Source organism: Triturus cristatus, chromosome 3_2 (assembly GCF_964204655.1).
Source record: "Triturus cristatus chromosome 3_2, aTriCri1.1, whole genome shotgun sequence".
Classification (NCBI taxonomy): Eukaryota; Metazoa; Chordata; class Amphibia; order Caudata; family Salamandridae; genus Triturus; species Triturus cristatus.
Genome location: NC_140584.1, coordinates 654,067,636 through 654,088,283, shown reverse-complemented (window position 1 = coordinate 654,088,283; position 20,648 = coordinate 654,067,636). Strand labels below are relative to the sequence as shown.

General features: G+C 47.9%; 1 protein-coding gene across 1 annotated transcript in view; it reads left to right on the top strand.

Moving 5' to 3' along the window:
- The window catches only part of UNC80 (unc-80 subunit of NALCN channel complex), a 3,271,126-nt gene that overhangs the window by 1,384,758 nt on the left and 1,865,720 nt on the right, over nt 1-20,648 (top strand). Inside the window, exon 25 of the mRNA XM_085648598.1 lies at nt 19,310-19,475. Coding sequence (XP_085504724.1) covers nt 19,310-19,475 — 166 coding nt within the window. The remainder of the gene's footprint in view (nt 1-19,309; nt 19,476-20,648) is intronic.

Below are 20,648 nucleotides of genomic sequence, written 5' to 3'. Positions count from 1 at the left end.
ACAAAATTTGAAGTGTTTCCATACTAAAAACAGATAACACTTACATTATCGTAGATAAGTCCCCACATCCGCGCACCATGTGTCTTCCTGGTGACCGTGGAATCTTAGTTGTGCACCATCTTAACAGATTTAGAACATTCATGTAAACTGAAAAATGCCCTGTCTGTCACCTTGATCACTTGGGCAGCCATCGTGTAGTGCTCCACATCATTTGCTGACAGTTTTGTTTCATTGTGGTTCAAAATAGAAAACCAGTAAAGATCTAGTGCCCATTAGAATTCGTTTAATATTGATGTAGTTATACTAGACCAAGAGTTTGTGCTAACGTAACTCTGGCCTTCTTCGAAATTGCCATTTGCAGTGTGGTCAGAGCCACTGTGCATCATGTTAGAGAAGACCACTCTTATGGTTCAGCAATAGTAGCAGCTGCAGGGAGGAGGAGTCAGTGCTACTCCTCTTAAGTGGTACACCATTACAAGATGGCCATCTAACTAAAACACTGTATAATAAAGATGACCACCAAACTGAAACACCATTTCAAGATTACCCCTATGTACAGACTCATTTAGATAGTCTACCTTCAAGACAATCCATCTCCTGTGAGGTGTTGTCTGTTCTACCAGCAAATGAAGGGTTTCTTATCATTTACAATTATGTCAAAAGTGATCTGGCTTACTCCTGCTTTTGGATTGTCTGCTCCAGTCCTGCCACCTCAGTACATGCCAGATCTAGTTTTGCTGCAGTCTTGCAGTCTCCATCTCTTCAAACACCATTTATACTCAAGTCCTGCTATCTGCAGTTTCTGGTTAAATCTTACAAACGCTGGTTCTGCTACAGTACTGCTAGTTCTGGTCTTAACCAAATAAAAAAAATGCAGCTTTGCTGTAACAGACTTCTAATTGGGTCTCACCACATTACAATGTTTTATGTTTTGGCTTTCTCTTTTTCTCCTGGTGCTGTCTAAAACTATTTTACTGAGGGCATCTTCTTTGTAACCCATATGGGACCTATGGTGGACAGCATTTCTTTCGGAAGTGGTTCACACTTATCCTAAGGGCCTGCTGCACTTCATCGGCCAAACATGAAACTCCACCCTGTCTTCCATCTCCCGCTGGCTGTGTTGTTACAGCTTCAACCTCCGGCAGTCACAAGTTCGTGCTCTCGACTGTACACCTCCCCCCGTTTAAACATGAAACCCCGTTCTTCTTCAATGAGTCTAAATGTCTTCAGTCAGCCATCCAGTCCTAGTTTTCACACAGCCTGAGCGTGTGGCCACCACTGGAGGAGTTTGTTATCCAGTATTGAGGTATCTTTCATAGATTCACATGCTTGATTCATTTTCTGTCGTCGAGATTGGAGTCCCACAGTACCATAGTCAAGCAGTATGCAAAGTAACTATAGACTAATTTAGTAGCCATCTATCTCCTTTTCAAAAAAAGACCACACTTCCTATACATCCAATCAGTAGCTAGCACCTTCTAGAATAATCCCATGGGAGGTAGAATCACTCTGACTTTCATTGGACATCATGTGTGAATGGGGTCTCCCTGAGCTCTACTCAGTTTTTCTTCAAACTACTACAGCTTCATATTTCCACTACCATGTCTGACGGGAAAGGCCTTGAAAGTTCCTGAAAGAACTGTGGGAAGAAAAAGTTTAATGTGGATGACCCACATAAGGACTGTATTGACTGCCTCCATCCAGTGTAAAATGTGTCACACTTTTTCCTCTAAAACTCTAAAACCTTGAGGGATAGAGAGGGGAGGTTACTCTTGTGGCTTTCAAAAACAAAGTGGCACAAGACATCTTCTGATGAGGATAGCAAAGGTCTTCATAGGTCTCACAAAAGCGCCAGGTCCCATGAGGACCTTTCTGAAGGGGCCAGAAAACTTTTAGAGAAACACTCTAAATCTCCTCAGAGCCAGCCTTATCGGTACCAGCTACTCCTTCTCACAAGGAGAAAGTACACCTTCAGACCTACTCTTCTAATACAGGGAAACATAAATCATCTCAGAAGTCCCCCACAGTGAATGGGGCTTTTTGTCCGACTTCAGGATTTTCGGGAATCCCTACATTGCAAAGATGTCGTCCAGGTTCCAGATTATCTTGGTAGCTCCAGTTGATGAGACCACTTTGACTAGCAGGAATCGTTAGTATTTGTCTACTACCACCCCAAGATACTTGCCAGACTCAAGTAGGCCAAAAAGGTCAACTGCTATGCGCTCCCATACTCTCGCCAGTATTTCTGAGATCTCCAGTGATAGTTGTTGCATAGCTGGCGATAAACAGATGGACACGTGTCACTTTCTCAGTTTTGTCTCTACCATAGAATCTAGCTCGGGGAACCATGATCTATCTCGGAACATGCTTTTGGTGGCAACTATCCCTTGGTGTCCTTCATGCGACAGGTTGATGGCTTTCTTGCAGAGGTTCTTGGGAATCACGATGCATGATCCTTTTAGGATGAGTCCCTGATATTGTGGGAGGCTGTGATCTCCCCAGAGTCACAACTCCACTGTTCGCTGTTCTTCCATTTGTTTCTGTTGATGTGGCACGTGACAAGGGCTAGATCTCTATATTCTTTTGTGGCAATGACTATTTGAGGAATCGAGAGTGCGGGCGACACACTTGTGCTGATTATGAATTGAAGATATTCTTCAGCAATGGACGAGTGTTGTTTTGTCATGTATAATGGCTATTTGGAGAAGTATTCCGCTGGATTGTGTTCTTTTCCTGGCTTGTGGATAATGGCCCTGTCCTACACCTGTAGGCCGTTTCCCCACTGTTCAATCCCTGGAGGCATTTAAGCTTAGGGATTTCCAAAGATGTTGAGGAGAGCCTGGTGGTCAATAATCATGGTGAACCAATTGCCATAGAAGGAAGACATGGAAAGAGGAGGTCCCCTGTACCCGGCTCAGTCAGGGTTTAGGGCCTCCCACAGTACTGAATCAGCCTTGGTAGAGTTCTCGGAAGCCATCAGGTAGTGTTTGGATGCCGGCGGCAGGGCTGCATTGATTTTGCTTGACCTGTCGGCAGCGTTCAACACAGTCCCACACTCACGGCTTCTTATGCGCCTTACCGAGATAGGGGTCTCTGGCACGGCATGGGGCTGGATCAGGTCCTTCTTGGATGGACGGGTTCAGCATATCTGGCTTCCGCCGTCCTCTTCTGTTCCCCAGACAGTGACCACAGGGGTCCTCTCTTAGCCCCCTCCTTTTTAACGTTTACGTTACACCTTTGGTTTACTTGGCAGAAGAACTGGGGGCGAAGATTATCGCCTACGCTGATGATACCCAGCTTCTCTTTACAAGGGAGGAAAATACGGACTCAGTCTCTTCCGCGAAGCACTGTTTGTCCTCCGTTTTTAAATGGCTTGCCTCCGTGCAGCTTAAATGCAACAAAGAGAAGTCCGAGACTCTCCTCTTCGGGAAATTTCCACCTAAGTTTAGGGACACTCTGGCCACCAGAGCCCCCCCTGCCTACCTCTATTGGGAAGCCCATTAAGAATCTGGGGGGGTGGTTCGAGGAGAACCTTTCCTTCTACACTCAGGTCAAAAAGCTTGCCGGCACCTGCTTCGGCCTGCTTAAAACCCCAAGGAAGTTTCTCCCCCTTCTGCCTAGGGCTGTGAAGGAGACAGTCATCCGTGCCCTTATTCTATCTCGGCTGGACTATGCCAATGCTCTCTATGTTGGCATTTTTGGCTACCTGCTGGAAAAGCTTCAGGTGGTCTAGAATGCGGCTGCCAGGCTTCTTCTTGACTTGCCCTCCAGAAGTTGTATGAGCCACCATCTGCGCTCATTGCACTGGCTGACCGTGGCTGTAAGAGTTAAGTTTAAATCATTAGTCTTTGCCCATCGTGCTCTCTACGGTCAAGACTTACTTACCTGCAGAAACGCTTCTCTTTCTATGCCCCTTTGAGACAACTGCGCTCCTCGTCTCAAATTCTGGCTCTGGCTCCGGCTCCCCGCTTTAAATGCCAGAGGTTAGGTGGCAACTCTCTCGCCCGGAAAGCAGCCATGGCATGGAACGCCCTTCCCTTTGCTCTTCGGAACATCAAGGATCCACTGGCTTTTAGAAAGCTCCTGAAAACCCATCTCTTTGTTTAAGTTTCACTCTCCACCCCTCGTAATGGCTCCGCCCGTTGACACTCTTGAGTATCTGTGCGCGTTATAAAATAAAATAACATAACATAACATAATATGAGAATATTCGCGGGCCCACACCACTGAAAGACTCTAGTTCTTGGGTTGAGAATAGGCTTTCTCACTGTCAGAGAGGCTTCTGCTTGCATAAGAGACAATTTAATGCTGGGCTCCTGGGTTCCAGAGTGGTGTGCCAGGATGGCTCAGAGACCCATTGGACTGGCATTGACAGTGCTTTAGGAGGCTTTCCAATAAGAACAATTGATGGACAGAATGCAGAACAATGTCATACATTCACCCCAGTACAGCGATCTGGGCGTAAATCCATCGTGTTTTTGCTCCCCATGCCATTCCAGTTTGAACCCAACCATATGCAAATCAGTTTTGACCCTGCGCCCAATGGGAACAGTCCAGCCTAAACTGCCAAGCCAGGTCCTACCTGGACTGGAAACAAGCATCCTAGGACCGGTTTGGGGGTTTCACCCCTCATCTGCCAGAATAGCTTGACCCCAGTTGCATTGAGAGAACGGGACCCACGTCAGGGCATTCCCGTCCCACTCGGTGTGACAAATACAAAAAGAACAATTGATTGACAGAATGCAGAACAATGTCATACATTCACCCCAGTACGGAGATCTGGGCCTAAATCCATCGTTTGAGCAGGCTTTCTAGGCGCTCTACAAAGTGGTCCATTGACTCTCCCGGTTGCTGTCAGGCTTTGTTGAATGTGTAGTGTTCATAGTCTACGTTAGTGGAAGAGTCAAATAATCATAGCATACATTAATTTCCATCACTGTTATGCATATACATATAGGTATACCCTCTCTGGTGCACGCTAACCTTAATACTAATAAACTCCCCTCCTCCCCCCTCCCTCCCTTGAGTTGCATTTAGTTCCAAATAAATGTCTCTTTAGGCATTGCACATGTGCTATGGACCGTGCCTTGATTCTAGATGTTAAACTACTCATGTCGCTATGATGGCCTCATCTAGTCAACCTGTCCCTGGCCTGCCAATTCACTTACCCCCTCTTCTTGGTCTGGTGCTACTGCCTCCGGGGATTTTGCTCTGCTTGATCCATATTTATTAGCTGTTAATTCTCCCACTATGTGCTCCCATGCTCTTGCACTGTCTATGTTACCTGTGCCCCGCCTCCCTTCTCTAGGTAAGAGACTCCCTTTTTTCATTACCCACCCGCGGTCCCCCTGGAGTTTTCCAGTTTCTAGCTATCTACCCTTTGGCCAGGACGTATGTAAGGTCTTGGAATTTCCTGATCGTTTTATTTTTGACCGTATGCGGGAACCACCCTAGCAGGTAATGTTCTGGAGTTTGCGGCAGCTCCTTGTCTATCGCATCACCTATTGTGTGTCGTACCTCCTCCCAAAATGTGTGCAAGGTAGGGTAGTCCCAAAACATGTGCAGAATGTGGGCTTATCTCTCCCCGCACCTAGGGCATACTGCAGATTCTACTCCAAAATACTGCCTTATTCGGGTCGGGATAAGATATGCTCTGTGGAGAATGTAGTAGTTTATTAGTTTGAACTGCGTGGTTCTGGACACCTCCAGGGTTCATTCCACTATTGTATCCCAGTCTTTCTCCGGAATCTGTCTCCCCAGGTCCTCCGCCCATTGCACTAGCAAGTGTTCTAACGGTCTTTGTATGTCCTGCTTGATCGCAGTGTAAAGGCAGGAAACTGCTTTGATTTTTTCCGTCAAGAGTGTGACGTACCGGCATCCCGCGAGCGCTCGGGATTCTGCGCTGTCTGTGCCACAGTGCTTACTTATCCTCTGCGGGAGAGGTCTATGCTTTAGGAACTGGCCTCTGGGTAAGTTGTATTCCGTTCGGAGCTCTTCATAAGGGGGCAGTTCCGAGTCTGGGCAAAGGTCCCCTATCACTTTCAGACCTGTCTCTTCCCAATCCTCCAGCCCGTCCAGTGCTCCCCCTGTGGTAGGCAGCGAAGCAGATCTATGGGTAGGTCTGGAGAATAGGGTATTCTAGCACCCACTCGCCTCAGATACTGAGTCCAGCAACGCGTCACCACCCTAGTTTCTGCTGTGTCTTCCGATGAGTTCCTCTGTACCCACAGTAGTATTTTCGCAAGCGTTGGGGCGGTCGGCGCAAAAGGGCACCGCTCTCTATCCGGGTTCCTTTTGGCTGCCAGCCACTGGATCATCCAGTAAGGTTGAGCTGCTATGTAGTATCTTTCGAAATCCAAGACTGTTAAACCTCCCTCAGTCATGGTTCACTGCAACGTGGCCAGCGTTCCCCTCCTGTGTCTCGTCCCCCAAAGGAAGGACACAATTGTTGAGTCCAGGTCCCTAAATGTGACTCGTAGTATCTGCACCGGGAGGGTTCTGCAAAAGTACAGCAGTCGTGGGAGTGCCACCATCTTCCTCAGGACAGCTATTTGTCCGGTTACCGAGAGTAGTAGGGTCATCCAGAAATCTATAGAGGACCGGATTGAGCGTATCGCTCTACCCACGTTGCCCTCTAACAGCTCAGCGGGGGCATGGTATATTTTAACTCCCAAGTATGGCAGGCAGCTATGCTCCCATTTTATGTTCCCTAGGTCGGGCGGCAAGGGTCTATTGGGTGTCATGGGGAACAGTTTTGATTTCTCCCAGTTGTCCTTAGGACCAGATAGCCTGCCAAACTTAGCAGCATGGACCACGCTCCTGTCAGCTCCGTGGATGTATTGCGGAGGAACAACAGGAGATGCACATATAGAGCTATGTGATGCCTCGTTTCTCCAAGCCACAAACCACTGTAGTCTTGACAGCTCCTCCCCCTACAAGCCAGGGGCTCCATGGCAGTGGTGAGCAGCAGTGGGGAGAGGGGGCACCCCTACCTCGTGCCCCTCTCCACGCCTGTCTTAGAGAAATAGTTTTCCAGGTACGCACTCTTGCTGTGGGGCTTGCGTAGAGCAGTTTTACCCACACCAGGAAGCCTCCCTCGAGCCCCATCGAGGACAGGACCTCGTACAGGAAGGGCCACTCCAGACTGTCAAAGGCCGTCTCAATGTCTACTGCGAACACAGCTGCCTCTGGCTTGTCGTATTCTTTGGAATCCATGACAGCCAGGAGTCGCCGTATATTAATGGCAGCATTCTGCCCTGGGATAAACCCAGCTTGGTCCGCGTGGACAAAAGTCGACCTGTGCGACAAAAGTCTGGTCTCTAAACTCTAAGGGCCCGATTCACAGAACTAACTTAAGACAAAATCCTAAACTTACTACTTTTGGTATTCACAGAAGTTAGAATTTTGTCTTAAGTTTGTCTTAAGACAAACTTAAGACAAACTTAAGACAGACTTAAGACAGACTTAAGACAGACTTAAGTTAGGATTTTGTCTTAAGTTTGTCTTAAGTCTGTCTTAAGTCTGTCTTAAGTTTGTCTTAAGACAAACTTAAGACAAAATCCTAATTCTGTGAATACCAAAAGTAGTAAGTTTAGGATTTTGTCTTAAGTTAGTTCTGTGAATCGGCCCCTAACTTAATATTTTGTAATCCATGTTCAGCATGGATAATGGCCTGTAGGCCTTATAGTCGTGTGCTGGTTTCCCCGGTTTTGGTAACGCGACAATGAGGGCCTCCCTGGTGCTCTCTGGCAGTATCCCGGTGTCGCGGGCAGTCTGATAGAATAAAACCAGTCTGGGGGCCAGGTCCTCTACATAAGCCGCTTCGCAATTCGGCCGGCGATCCATCAGTGCTCTGGGTCTTGTTACGTGCCGTACACTTGATGGCAACCCTCACTTCTTTTGGCTCAATATCAGTTCCCAGGCTCTCCGTCTCTATGGTGTCCAGGCATCTTACCTGTAGGTCCTCTAGGTATTCTCGGGTCGCTGCTCTGTCACAGTATGTTGATCTCTTATACAGCCCAGCATAATATTTAGCGACGACCTCATTAATCTTTGTCTGTGCATAATGTTGGTTGCCCTCTTCATCTTCTATTTCCACCAGCATGGGGCCTTTACCTATTGGGTTTGCCAGCCATGCTAGGAGGAACTCCGACTTGTCCCTTTCTGCGTGGGTGCACTTAAGATATTGTTTGTAGTCGAAGCACCTGAGCCACTCAGTCAGTTTCGTCACCTCCTCTTTAGCCTCAAGTACTGCCTGTTGGTGCTCTGGGTGGTCTGGTCACCTGCGCTCCAGTCCCCTGAGAATCTCATCCGCCTCTTCAGCCGCCTTTAGGAGGGTGCCCCTGACCCTGTCGTGTGCACTATGCACTAACCTCGTAGGGCCACCTTGAAGGCATCCCACTCCACGTGCGGTGTGGAGGCCGTGCCTGCATTATCAGTAAAGTATTGTGTGATTTTACCTCTTATCTCTTCCCGGAAGACCTGATCTTCCAGAACATCTGGGCGGAGCTTCCAAGTGGGAATCGCCGGTGTGGGGCGCGCCTACTCCAGTATTAGCACCTCTGGATTATGGAAGGCATCCAGTCGCGCATGCACTTCGTGCACCTCTGAGAAATAGAAGTAGTTCTTATCTCGGGGTATAGGGTTCTCCAGGCATCCAGCAATCCCCAGCTTCTCCACCATGCGTTAAATGCTTGCGAGGCACATGTGGCTTAAGAGGCTCACATTGGAGGGTGGGATCTGTCCATGTGTGTATCATCTTTACTATTGAAGTCTCCCCCCACTATGGTGGTGCCAGTCAAAAATAGTTCCAAGCAGTGCTTCAATTGGGCAAAGGAGGTTGACTGCTCCGTGTTAGGGGCGTAAACATTCCCTATATTCAGTTTGTGACCCTCTAATCATGCCTGAACCGCTACGTAGCGGCCCTCCGGGACTAGCTGCGAGTCCATGAGTTTAAATGATACCCCTGCTTGTATTCACGTCAACACCCCCTTGCGTAGGCCGAGTTTGTGGTGTGATAGATTTTGCCTCTCCAGCGCCTCTGTAATGCAACTCCCTCCTTTTGCGTGAGGTGCGTCTCCTGCAGTAAGGCTATCTGGACCCCCCGGCGCCGAAGGTAGGAGAGCACTTTAAATCTCTTTGCCATTGTGTGGCTTCTTCTGCATACAGAACAACTCAAGGTGTCCCCACTTAAGAACAATAAACAAATCCCCCAATTCCCACTCCCCAGGACAAGTAGGTAAACGCCTCCCATCCAAACTAGAACAATAAGTCCGCAAGTGACTGCTTGCAGTTCAATCAGTCAAAGAGAGGGGGGCTGTCTGCCGCCTCTCCGATCCCCCCAGCCATCACCCAGCTTAAGAACCTCAGGAAACCCCTGCAGTGTCCTCCCCATGGGAACCCCAATACCTTGTAATTGAGTCAAGTGCTTCACGTGTCTCCCTGGATCCCTTTAAGGTCAGCGTCGCCCAGCGGATTCTAGATAATGCCGTCTGTGATGTTACATCTGGGAGCACCACACTCAGCACTTCCGACTCACTAGAGCTGGATTCTACCGTTGCATCACTGTTCTCCGGGGGCATGTGGTTCTACTCTTTACCGCTCATCAGTGCCACCACCTTCATCGCATTCCGTCATTCCAGTTGCGTTTCCTCTTGCGTGGGGGCCAAGGCCTCTCTTATGACCCATTGGTTGTGAGCAGGTCTCTCTCACCTTTGTCTTTGCCCAGGTTCTCATGGTGGTCATGCTCCCTCATGTCTCTCCAGCCATTTCCAGGCCTCCTGCGGAGTCGGAAGAATTCCGTTCCACCCTATGTAGTCACTCACAGCTGAGCTGGGTAGAACATTGGGTATTTGTAGTTTAATTGGCGTAGCTTTTGCTTCACGCTTTGGAAAGAGCTCCGTTGCCTCTGTACTCCTCTGGAGAAGTCCTGGAAAATTCGCACTGGTGCATTGTTCACTTTTATATCTCCCTTTTGGCGTTCTTGGTTTAAGATATGCTCTCTATTCTTAGAAGTAGTTTCACTATTACCACCCAGGGTAGAACTCCTGGTATAGGCGTCTCGCTGGTACTCACTGGGCTCTCTCCAGCGCGTAGAATCCTGAAAGCCCCTCCCATGCCATTGTTCAAGATAGTTTTCAGCGTCTTCTGCTCAGGATTTAAGTGTGCGCACTTGCGTTTTTAAGGGCCGCCAGTTGTTTTTCATTGTCCCTATGTCCTGTCAGGTTTCCGACAGCTGACTTTCGTTTGCTGATACTCACTCCGTTAATTGCTGGTGGTCCTCTCTGAGGATGCCCAGGTCTGTACCTAAAGAATCTATTTTGGCTTCCAGCCGCTCACTTGAGGTTATGGCCTGTAATATGTCTTGGGGCATTGGGTCTGTTGGGCATTCTGTTTGAGATTGGGACTTTTCCCTCCCCTCTCCTCCATCGCTTTCTCTGCTAGGGCCCCTTCCTTGTCTTTCTTCTTTGGTACTTTCCCCATCTTTCCCTCCAGATCTGCGCTGCCCTAGTGCGCCTTATGCTCATGCGCCTTTCTTCCCAAGTGATTGATTCTCAGAGCCTTGGCATCTCCTATTATTGCAGTTCTATTGTTGTTTCCAGTATTCACACCCTGCGGGTAGCTCAGGCCAAGTCGTTGTGCTTCCATGACCAGGTCTCTGCGCGGGGACCCACAGTTGCGGTCAAGGTCTGCAATCCAGTTTCCCCGGTGCTCCGCAGGCGGCCTGTACTCTGTCAGGCGTTAGGCCTTGTGTATTACTTGGGACTTCTTGGCCCTTCTATCCCTTTTGGTGATGGCCGGCCAGACAGGGGCTTGCTTGCAGGGGCGGAGTGATACTGCTGTTCTTCATGAGCCTTGTTGATTATCACCGCCTAGGTGTATGCCCTTGGAGACCCTTCAGTAGCAGGGTTCATTACTACGCACTGCGCCTACTCCTTTTTGCCTCCCTCTTAAGTTCCTAGTGTAGGGTGAGTACCCAGTCCACTTCTAGGGCTGCACACTCCTTGAGTCAGTTCCTGCTGTGACCGTCCCTTCACATTTGGCCACTTTACTTTGGGGAGGACTCGGTTACCCCTGCCAGCCCCTTACAGGCTGGATCAACTCGCCACAGTTCTGGGGCCTAAAAGTTACTGTCGCTGCGCCTGGCCTTTGACTCACCGTCTTGTCTTCCTGATCTCCAGGGGGCCCGCTTCGTCCTTTCCAGTATTCCTGGGCTGTGCTGGGACAGTTGTGGAGGCCTCCATCTGCCTCCTTTCTCCCGCCAGTCTCAGGGTCTCTTGTGGCCTTAGTGTTTCCTCTGTGCCCCCTTGTGTCTCATCAGCTCACATGCAGGTTGCGTCTGACCTGATTTTTGCTTGCAGGCCGTTCTCCTCGTGGTTCCTCATTGCAGCGAAACCAGTCCCGGGGGCCAGGCGTCCCATTCCTCCGTCGTATTCCCTCACTGTATCACCCCAGCCATGACGCGTCTCACCTACATAGCGGCCCGCTGCCTGCCTCAGGAGGGGTTATCCAGGGCACCTTGTAGGCTGCCCCGTGGCTCCTGCAGTCTTGTTGCCTCTCTCTGCAGCACTCTCTAGTATGGAGGGGGGGTTCGCTGCACAGAGGGCAGCCCTGCCCGTCAGCATGATGGGTCCCAGAGGTTTGCCCTTGGAGCAGTCTTACTGTCTGCATCAGAAGGCGTCCTCTGGGGTGTCTCACAGGTCACCCCCACTGTCCGAGACGCGTCAGTACCTTGCTCCCCAGCGGTCTCCAGCAGAGAGGGACTTCAATGCATAGACCACAGCAGCGGGTGCATCTCTTTTCTACTGAGCACCTCACTGCTTCCCTCACTCGCTCTGGTTTTACTGTGGTGTTGCTTTCACTGTTGTCCCCCAGACACTGCCATTTTGGGAGCCTCGCGGTCGCGGCATCGGTTCCGCCACTCGGCCGTCAGTTCCTGCCAGCTGAGACGTTTTCACTGTCTGCAGCAGTGGCATTCCACTCTACTCATCCATGGGAGTTCTCTGCAAGGGTTTTTCTGTGTCGGATACCTCAGGATGGACCTGGATGGCTGCTGGCCGACCGGAGCTCACGAGCTGTGCTGCTCACTCACTCGTTGTCAGGCCACGCCCCCCGGAAGAGTCAGACTTGTTGGCGAGTTCATCTTTAACATTTTGCTAGAAGTTCCTCCTTTGGGATCTTGAGGGCCTCTTTGACGTCATCTCCAACGAGGTTCTTGAGGTTTCTGAGCTGCCATGAAGTCGACAAATCTTTTGATCCAGTCATCCCACCGTGTCCCAATGTTGTGCTTCTTGTATGCGTTGAGCGAGGGCGGTGGCTTCAGAAATGCAGCAGCATCATGCATGGACGTCTGTCAGTGGACAGCTGAAGATGTTTTGCGTCCTCAGGACAGGTGAAAGGTATGCGGACAGTCACTATGTCTGTTACCCAGTGGAGAGGGCTGCCACCAGTGGGATGCCGGCTTATGGCAGGAAACAATTGGTAGGCCTTCCCAAACCAAGATGGCTGCATGGTGATTGCTGGCACTAAGGAGGAAGCAGTGGGTAGGCCTTCCCAATCCAAGATGGCCACCAAAGGCATGCTGACTCGAGGCAGTCAGTATGACTATCCAATTCAAGATGGCTGTTGGCAGGGTGACAGGGCCTTAACACTCACACATGCTGGCAAATGCTGGGGATACCCAAGAGTGCCTCGCGAAGGTCTGCAGGAGCCTGGGTACACTGGTGATCAGCACCAAAGGGAGTGTTGTCGGAAGTCACAGGCGCAATGGACATGTCCTCCGGGTCTCAGGTGAACGTGCTTGGCAGCCAAAGGAAGGGCAAAGCCTGCGAATGGCAGCTACACAGGCTGTCAGAGTTTGTTGACTGCTGCATGGGTGGGTTTCTCCCCTCATCACCAGTGAACTGCTGGGCAACTTTATTTGTAACTTGCGCATGCAGGCTGCTCACATGCACTCCTGCTGCGATTCATCAGCCAAACCTGAAACTCCACCCCCATCTTTCGCGTCAAGCTGACTGTGTCGTCACAGCTTCAGTCTCAAGCAGCTGTGTGTAGCGAGCTGGCTTTTTATGTGGTAGTGCTAAAATAGGGGCCCACCCTGCAAAAAGTCCAGATGACCCTTATTGGTTAACTGACCATAAATGAATAATCCCAAGTGCTCTATATGTGGTAGTTTGGTCGAGCAGCTTAAGTTTATCGGCGGGCAGTGTTCAGCATTTGTTGTACACACAGTCAATAAATGAGACACACCTGCAAGAAGAAAATCAGAGGCAAATTTAGAAAAATAACCCAAAGTTGTATATACTTTTAGACTCAAAGATAATCAGAATCCGGTAAGTACTTTCGGAGATATGAGTTTTTACAGTAATAGAAAATAGTCGATTTTGAAGTATGAGCTTTGAATGCGGTAATGCTCTTCTATGGGAGAAACGTAACCTGCATAGATACTCTTGCGAGCGGTTTTGAAGGATACCTTTAGGGACTTGAGGTACTTAGGGGCCAAGGTCCAAGAAACCACCAGCTTGTCCGGGTGCAGAAACGCTGTCCGCGTTGATAGCCTCAAGCGATACTCGGACAAATCAATGGCAAAGGTACCTGCAAAAGAAAGGCTGCAATGGGGGGACATGGGTACATGTCCTGCAGATCTCAAAGGGTGGCTTGGGTCTTGAGGGTCTCTGGAGCACAGGTAGACAGTCAGTTTCCGTGAACCCAGGCTGGGGAGCTAGGGCGCAGAGGTAATTTGGCGGGCGGGTTGGTGTAGTTAGAGGCTCTCATCTGGCTTGGGTGACCTGGAGAGGAAGAGAAACCAGGACATCAGGGACACTCTCGGTGCTGGCCTCAGTGATCCTGAAGTCCCTCGTTGGCAGGTCGGCTTTGGCGTCGGTGGTGCCTGGACTGGACAAGCCTCAGTTGTGACAAATGCTCCGGTACCCAGGCTATTGTTGCAAGGCGACTCTTGGAGGGCTTGGTGTTTCCAAACTCGTTAGGGAGATAAATATGGCCTCCTGGAGCAGTAAAGACTTCTTCCTGGCTAGATGCCCCCTCGGTGGAGTCAGCAAGTCGAGGTGCAAGGCATGTGTGGTTGGTGCCTGCAGCTGCACAGGGATGTCCCCTCCACTTCAAGAGAGATGCTTCTTGGTTGTCAAAGCTCCGGACAGTACTCCACGGGCTTGGGAGGATGCACAGCTTTTGAACAAGCAATTGTCGAGGTACCAGTAGCAAGGCAGGGTCTGGTGGCAAGTTCAGGGTAAGTCCTCAGTTCTCATGGTGATGGCTCTCTTCTTTTCCCAGGTAGACAAATCTGAGTTCCTGGTGTCAGGGGGTCCCCTACATACTGAATTTAGGAGTGTTTAGGAGAGTTTAGGGGTAGTAGCCAATAGACTACTTACCCCTAGAGTGACTACAATCCTTACATGACCACTTCCTGTGGAGAGTGGAAATAATCCAGACGCAGAGTTCCTAGTTTCACCAAAACACAAGATGGTGAAACCCTTCCTCGACTGTCCACTTCAGGTGGCCCACCTCAGGGGTGTGCCCAGTGTGACACACCTTCTGACTAGCTAATTTTACCACCTGCTGTGGTACCAAATGGGCCTCTGGGCAGGGTGTTGCATTCCCCAGGAATGGGGGAAGCCATGGTCGTATATCAGCATATCGCGGTAGTGGCTTTGAAGCCTCTGGCCCTGATATGCTAAATCACTAGCCATCCTGCTGGAGGAGGTGTGAACACCATTCTCTGGAACAGGCATTGTTTCTAGCCACCAGGGGTAAGAAACTTGTTTGTGGTGGCAAGCTAGACAATACTAGTCAGCCAGCACACTAGAGGACTAGCAGTTTTCAGGGGGAACCTCTAAGGTTTCTTCCGGGGGCATGTCTTCATACAACCGATACTGGCATCAGTACAGATTTATCAAGACGAGATGTTTGATACCAAACACCATGAGTTTTAGTGAAGCCATCATGTAGCTAGGTAACTCATAATGACCAGTGCCCAATACATGCCTTTGAGATGGCTTCACTGACGGCTTGCAATATCTAGTAATTAAACTAGCTATCTCAGAGTGATATCTACTCCTGCAGATATGTCATCGCATATAATATAATGCACTCTGCCTTTGGGCTCTAATGCTTGCTGTAGGGGTGACTTACGTATAGTACAAGCAGAGTCTTTGGGCATGACACTCAGGGAGTACGCCATGTCATGTTTTTTAAAATGGCTTGCACCATTTCATGCAGGCTGCAATGTCAATTTGTGTGAGGTCTTTGTGGGGGTCCCTTTGGGAGGCCAATAAATGCTGCAGGCCATAGTGCTCTCTTTAGTACTCTAGGTACCAGTTTCCAGGGACTTACAAGGGTGTTAAAGTCCTTGCCAAGTGGGTTACAATTAAACATGTTTCTTGTCTTGGGAAAGAGCTCTGGCGCTGGGTCCTGATAAGCAGGGTCCCAGTGCACTACCAACCAACAGCTTCAGTACCGGTGATCAAAACGTAGAGGTGACCATATGAAAAAGGCCACTTTCCTACACTGTTGGATCCTACACCCGACTTTGGAGGGCCTTTAAGAAAGAGGCAACTGACCAAGTTCTTGGCATCCACACCTGCACCTAGATTCAGATTCAGATGGTTGAAAGTAGAGTGCCTTTGTAGTTATTTTCAGTATGCATTAGCAGTGACATGCACATGTATTCCACATTAATACATATTGTAATGTCAAATAACGGTGCAGATTGAGAAGCTCTATTACATATTTCTCCATATATACTTCAGAATTACAGTCTGGGTTATTGTGGGTGTCAGTGTTTCAACCCCATAGAGAATCTCTGCTCCCTATCCACAATATAGGATACAGAGAAGTAATAAGAGCTGGGTCTTGGGCCAGCTCTGTGGTCTTCTTCTTTTCAGAGTGATGATGATGTGCTGGACTTTGTGCGGAAAAGACACGAATGATAATTTTTTCATCTTTGTGTTTCCTAGATTTTCTCAGGCGCTTGCGATCCCTCTTTAAGAGTGAAGTTTGTGGGCGGAGGACCTCTACTTGCTCTTCTTGGAGAGCTAGCTGTGTTGATGGGGTGGTGCCTGAGCCCTTCGTTAATGATATCTCCATTAGTAGGCATTAATTTCTGGATCCTCCTGTATGGAGAGTAGGAGTAATGCTCCTGTTGATGTGCTCTTGGAATGGCACTGCTCGGTAGTGATTCTCTGGTTGCTGGAGTAGGATCTCATTTGGGAGGCCTTGACTTCTTCCAATAGTTCTGATAATATTGTGGAGACCGTGGCAAGAGTGTCCATGGTCAAAGAGCATTGGCATGTATGGTAAGTTGTAGCTTGGTCATACTAAACTCTTCTTATCATGGTATTCAGTGCCTGCTGTTTGTGATCAATTCTGTACATGTGGACTGCGAGAGCATGGAGCAGATCAACTTGTGTATCCAGCTTGTCTGCATGGTATGTTAGTACAGACGAAATCACCTCCATGGTGCTCAACAGCTGGTGCTAAAAGGATGTGCCTTGCAAGTGGTTCGGTGAGTCTGGGGATAGCCTTACCATCCGAACCGAAGAGGTGATAGCTGTATTGTCTTGGACCGCTTTTGAGCCGATGGGAGGTGCAGGTGGATTAGGGTTACTTATTGTCTGCTCCTTGATGTGTCTCCTGGGGTGGGAGCCTTTCAACAGGAAAATGTGAGTCCCTAGGGGTAGTTTGATAGGAGAGAGTAAGGTGTTATAGTTGTGTTTTGGGACTAAGGAGGGGGATGGGCAGAGCTGGGTGGTGAAAAACACTTGCATCTGCTCGAAAGGACTTAGGAGCATCTCCTGCCATACTGTGAAGTCATCTAGTACTACCTCCAGGACAGCATTGTTTAGACCTTTATGTGACTGGCTTGTGCAGAGTAACTGAGACATATGCTGGGGACTGATCTCAGTAAAGCTCTTCCGATTGGTTTCTATGCGTCCCAGTGTATGGGGTGGCTGTGCAGTCTATCGGGGGGCTTAGGTTGAAGGACCACTGTTTCGTATCATGCACCAGGACCTCCACCAGAAGCTGGACCTTGGCGTGGGTGTTCAGATGTGACTTTGTTAAGGGGTTGAGGTGAGACAGAAGTTCCGCGTCATTATCCAGTTTTCCCTCACTCCCTGTCAGATTTAACTCAGGCTGTAATAGTTGCTTTGCCGTGACTGTGGCAGTGAGTGACTCCTTCACTGGTAGTAATTTGCTGTCTTGGCATGGTCCTTGGTCTGCTTGGGTGGTGGAGTTAAGTGCTTTGGAGGTGGCTATTAAAAAGTGCGTAATTTGGGCCTTTCTTGGGTTCAATGGCTTGGAGCAAGGGGCTGTTATTGTAGGGTTGCACTCCCTACAGATCGCCTCAGAGTCAAGGGCTGGGGCTGGTGGGTCGAGGTTGGTTGTGAGCTTCTCCATCGTGCCACCCCTGTGTTTTTGTTTGCTGGCTTGGTTGCCCCATGTACCTTTCCAGGTCTCATGGAATCTAGCTGGCAAGTTGGCTAGTTGGTTGGGGAAGATGATCGAGCTGGGTGTGCGAGATGCAAAACGCTAAGTGTCTCGGGTAGGGGAGCTTCTCAGGAGACGTAAGCCGCAACCAAATCTGGCCAGGCCATTTCTGCATCGCTCCAGGCTCAACCCTTGACTGCATCCCCTAATGCTGCGTCACGCCCTCCGAACTGCTCTTGCCTCTGTATGCTTGCTTCTGCGCACTGCAGGCTGGGCTGTTGCTGCAGGCGATACCCACTCATGGCAATGCAGATATCAAAGTAGCTAAGGGCCTGACATAGGAGGAGAGGAGAGAGTTGATGTCCAGAGACGGTGCCGACGGCAGAACAGGTGCATGCTGGCAGGGGGCAAATGACGTTGTGGCGTTGTTTGCCAGGTGAAGGAAACAGAACTCTAGAGGGCCCAAGGGGCACACCTGCCCTGCCCTGCCCAGCCTTTCAGCTTCTCCCATGCTACAATGTGCTGCAATGTCCCCTGCCACAATGTGCTGTAGTGTCCCCTGCCTCTCAGTGCTTTCTCTTTGCTTTCTCCTGACAGGCTTCTGACTGTCTTGCTCAACATTCGTTGGCATCAAGCGCCGGGCTCCCAAAGGTCATTTGCAATTGGATTTAGCTGGTTGGATGATTCGAGTCAAAAGTCTTGGTTACGGCTGGTGAGGCTGCTTCACTCTGCCCACAGCTCCCTGCAGCTTGTTCAGTTGCGCTTCTTGGCACTTCTTAGCGGGGCGTAGAGAACAGGGGCTGAGTGAATGTTATTGTTTTTCCATGCCCACTTAGGTTATTCGCCCGGTCAGCGGCTCTCTTCCTCGCGGCCTCCTTGCGCCATGCCCACTCTCATCCTCGCTTTGTTGCCATCGTCCTCCCGAAAATCCAATCACTCTTTTTTTAATTGGATTCTCGAAATACCAATATTCTTGGGAACCATGAATGCAGAAAAATATTATTAAACTCATGATATAAAAATTATTAATTAACAAGACAAATGTAATATAAAATAAATAAACCACTAATCAATTAACATAACTGATATTCAATAAAATAATTCATTATCAATTAATAATTATTCAATTATTAATCAGTTAACTTCCCACTATATACCCTTACAAACCTAGCAACTGCACCTAAAATATAACCTAAAAAATTACTATTCCATAATTTACATCATCAAAATCAATTAAATAATTCATTAACAATTAATTGTTAAATATTTATTGCTTAATTGCCCTTCCAGTCTAGACCCCTACAAACCTAGAAGCCCAAAAAATAAATACAAAATTATAAATCACTTAAAATTACAATCTATATTTCAAAACAAACTTTACCTAAACAACAATGACAAATAAAATGAACTACTAAAACACATTCAAATAATTTAAAAAACTATATTTTGCCCACTATATTATTTCAAATGATATTACCAACATGGATCTTATTTAAAACGATATTACTAACCTAAAAAAATGATATTCCTGTCAACAATATTTTGGCATCACAATATTTGTGTATCACGATATTTATTTCCTCATATTTCTGCCTCCCAATATTTTGAAATCAATATTTTGTCTAAACACCTAATAATATTTTGAAAAACTCTTCTGCAGCATACATTGTTTTTGGTTGTGACGCTGTACAGGTGCTTTAGATTTTTCAGATGTTGAATCCATAGCAAAATTCAGCATGTTGTATTTTGTGATTTTCTGAGAGTGAAGCTTAATGTGTGATTATCTCATATTTTTTTCCATGAGGATATTAAACAGACTGCTATTCCTTATTCTTGAAATATCTGTATTTTCTGCCTGCTGCTACAGGACATGGAGAGCTGCCGACTGCGTCTTGACCCTGAGCTTGACCGTCACAAGTATGAGAGGAAAATCAGCTTTGCTGGAATTCTGGATGAAAATGAGGATCCAAAAGACTCGCTCCACAGCAGCAGTCACACTCTCAAATCAGACACTGGCTGTGAAGAGAAGAAAGGTACTGTACCCCCTCCACGTGACACACAGATGCAAAAGAAGCTATCAGCAGCGGTGTACCTCATACTACTCTCACAAGTCTTCACAAATATGATATAAATGCCCTTTTAAGTACGGTCACCCCCTTCATTCCTCGTGGCTCAATCTGCAGAGAAGCACAAAACTCTAGGTTTGCGGAATTTAAATATTAACAAATGATGCTCCCAATCGTAGTTCAAATTTGAGTCGCTGAAAACAGGTATTGTAGTTGATCAGTTGTGTCACCCAATCACATTGGGAATGTTCATAAATTTTATTTCAAGATCGGAGGCTACCATTATGCATTAAACTTTTAATTGCCACTCCCGCTACACCTTTAAAGAACTTTGCAAACAATACCTTTCAATCTAGAACTTGAACACCATAGTACATAAGTAATACCCTTATAGAACACTCTTCATCTTTTAAATCTTGCGCCTGGAAAAATAAGCACCTAATTTAGTTTTTGTGAGAGGAGTACGAAGTGTATGTGGTTTGTAGAAAAAGTTATATATTTATAAGATGTGTGTGTTGATCTTCAAATTCATCGAAGCAGGGTCATGTTTTAGGGCAGTATTAGCAGGAGAATACTGTTCTAAGATGTGTAATTTTTTAAATATTGGTGGTTTATTCTATATATTTTTACATTAATATGTGTTTTTTAGGCTTAGCACATTTTTTAGTCATTTTGGTATGGTAATTAAAATGGTTAAACAATTACCAGCAGTTAGATAGGTTGTTGCGTCAGCGTTAGGACTCCTGCGGGGAGCGAGCACGTTGCCTAGCTGAGGCGTGAGCATCTGCTCACTCATCTCGAGCAGCCACATTGTTTGAAGTGCGGGGTCGCCTTCTCAAGCCTTTATCTTGGGAGGGTGGCGCCACCGCAGTGAAGCAAATACAGAAGTGTCAGCACTTCATCTTGTGCAGCACGCCTATTGAGCATGAAATAAAAAGCCCCATGTGAAATTCAATGATTTGGAAGTCTTGCAAGTTAACTTGCATTTAAGGGGGCCATTTTAAGTCTGATAAGTTACAGTGGAATAAATGGGAAGTGCGGAAGCGCTCTGAAAACTATCTTTGATGGAGATCAGTCAAAAATGATTGTTTGTTGTGTTTAAGGTTTTGTTATATTATTGTAGGTGTATATGGTTTGGGT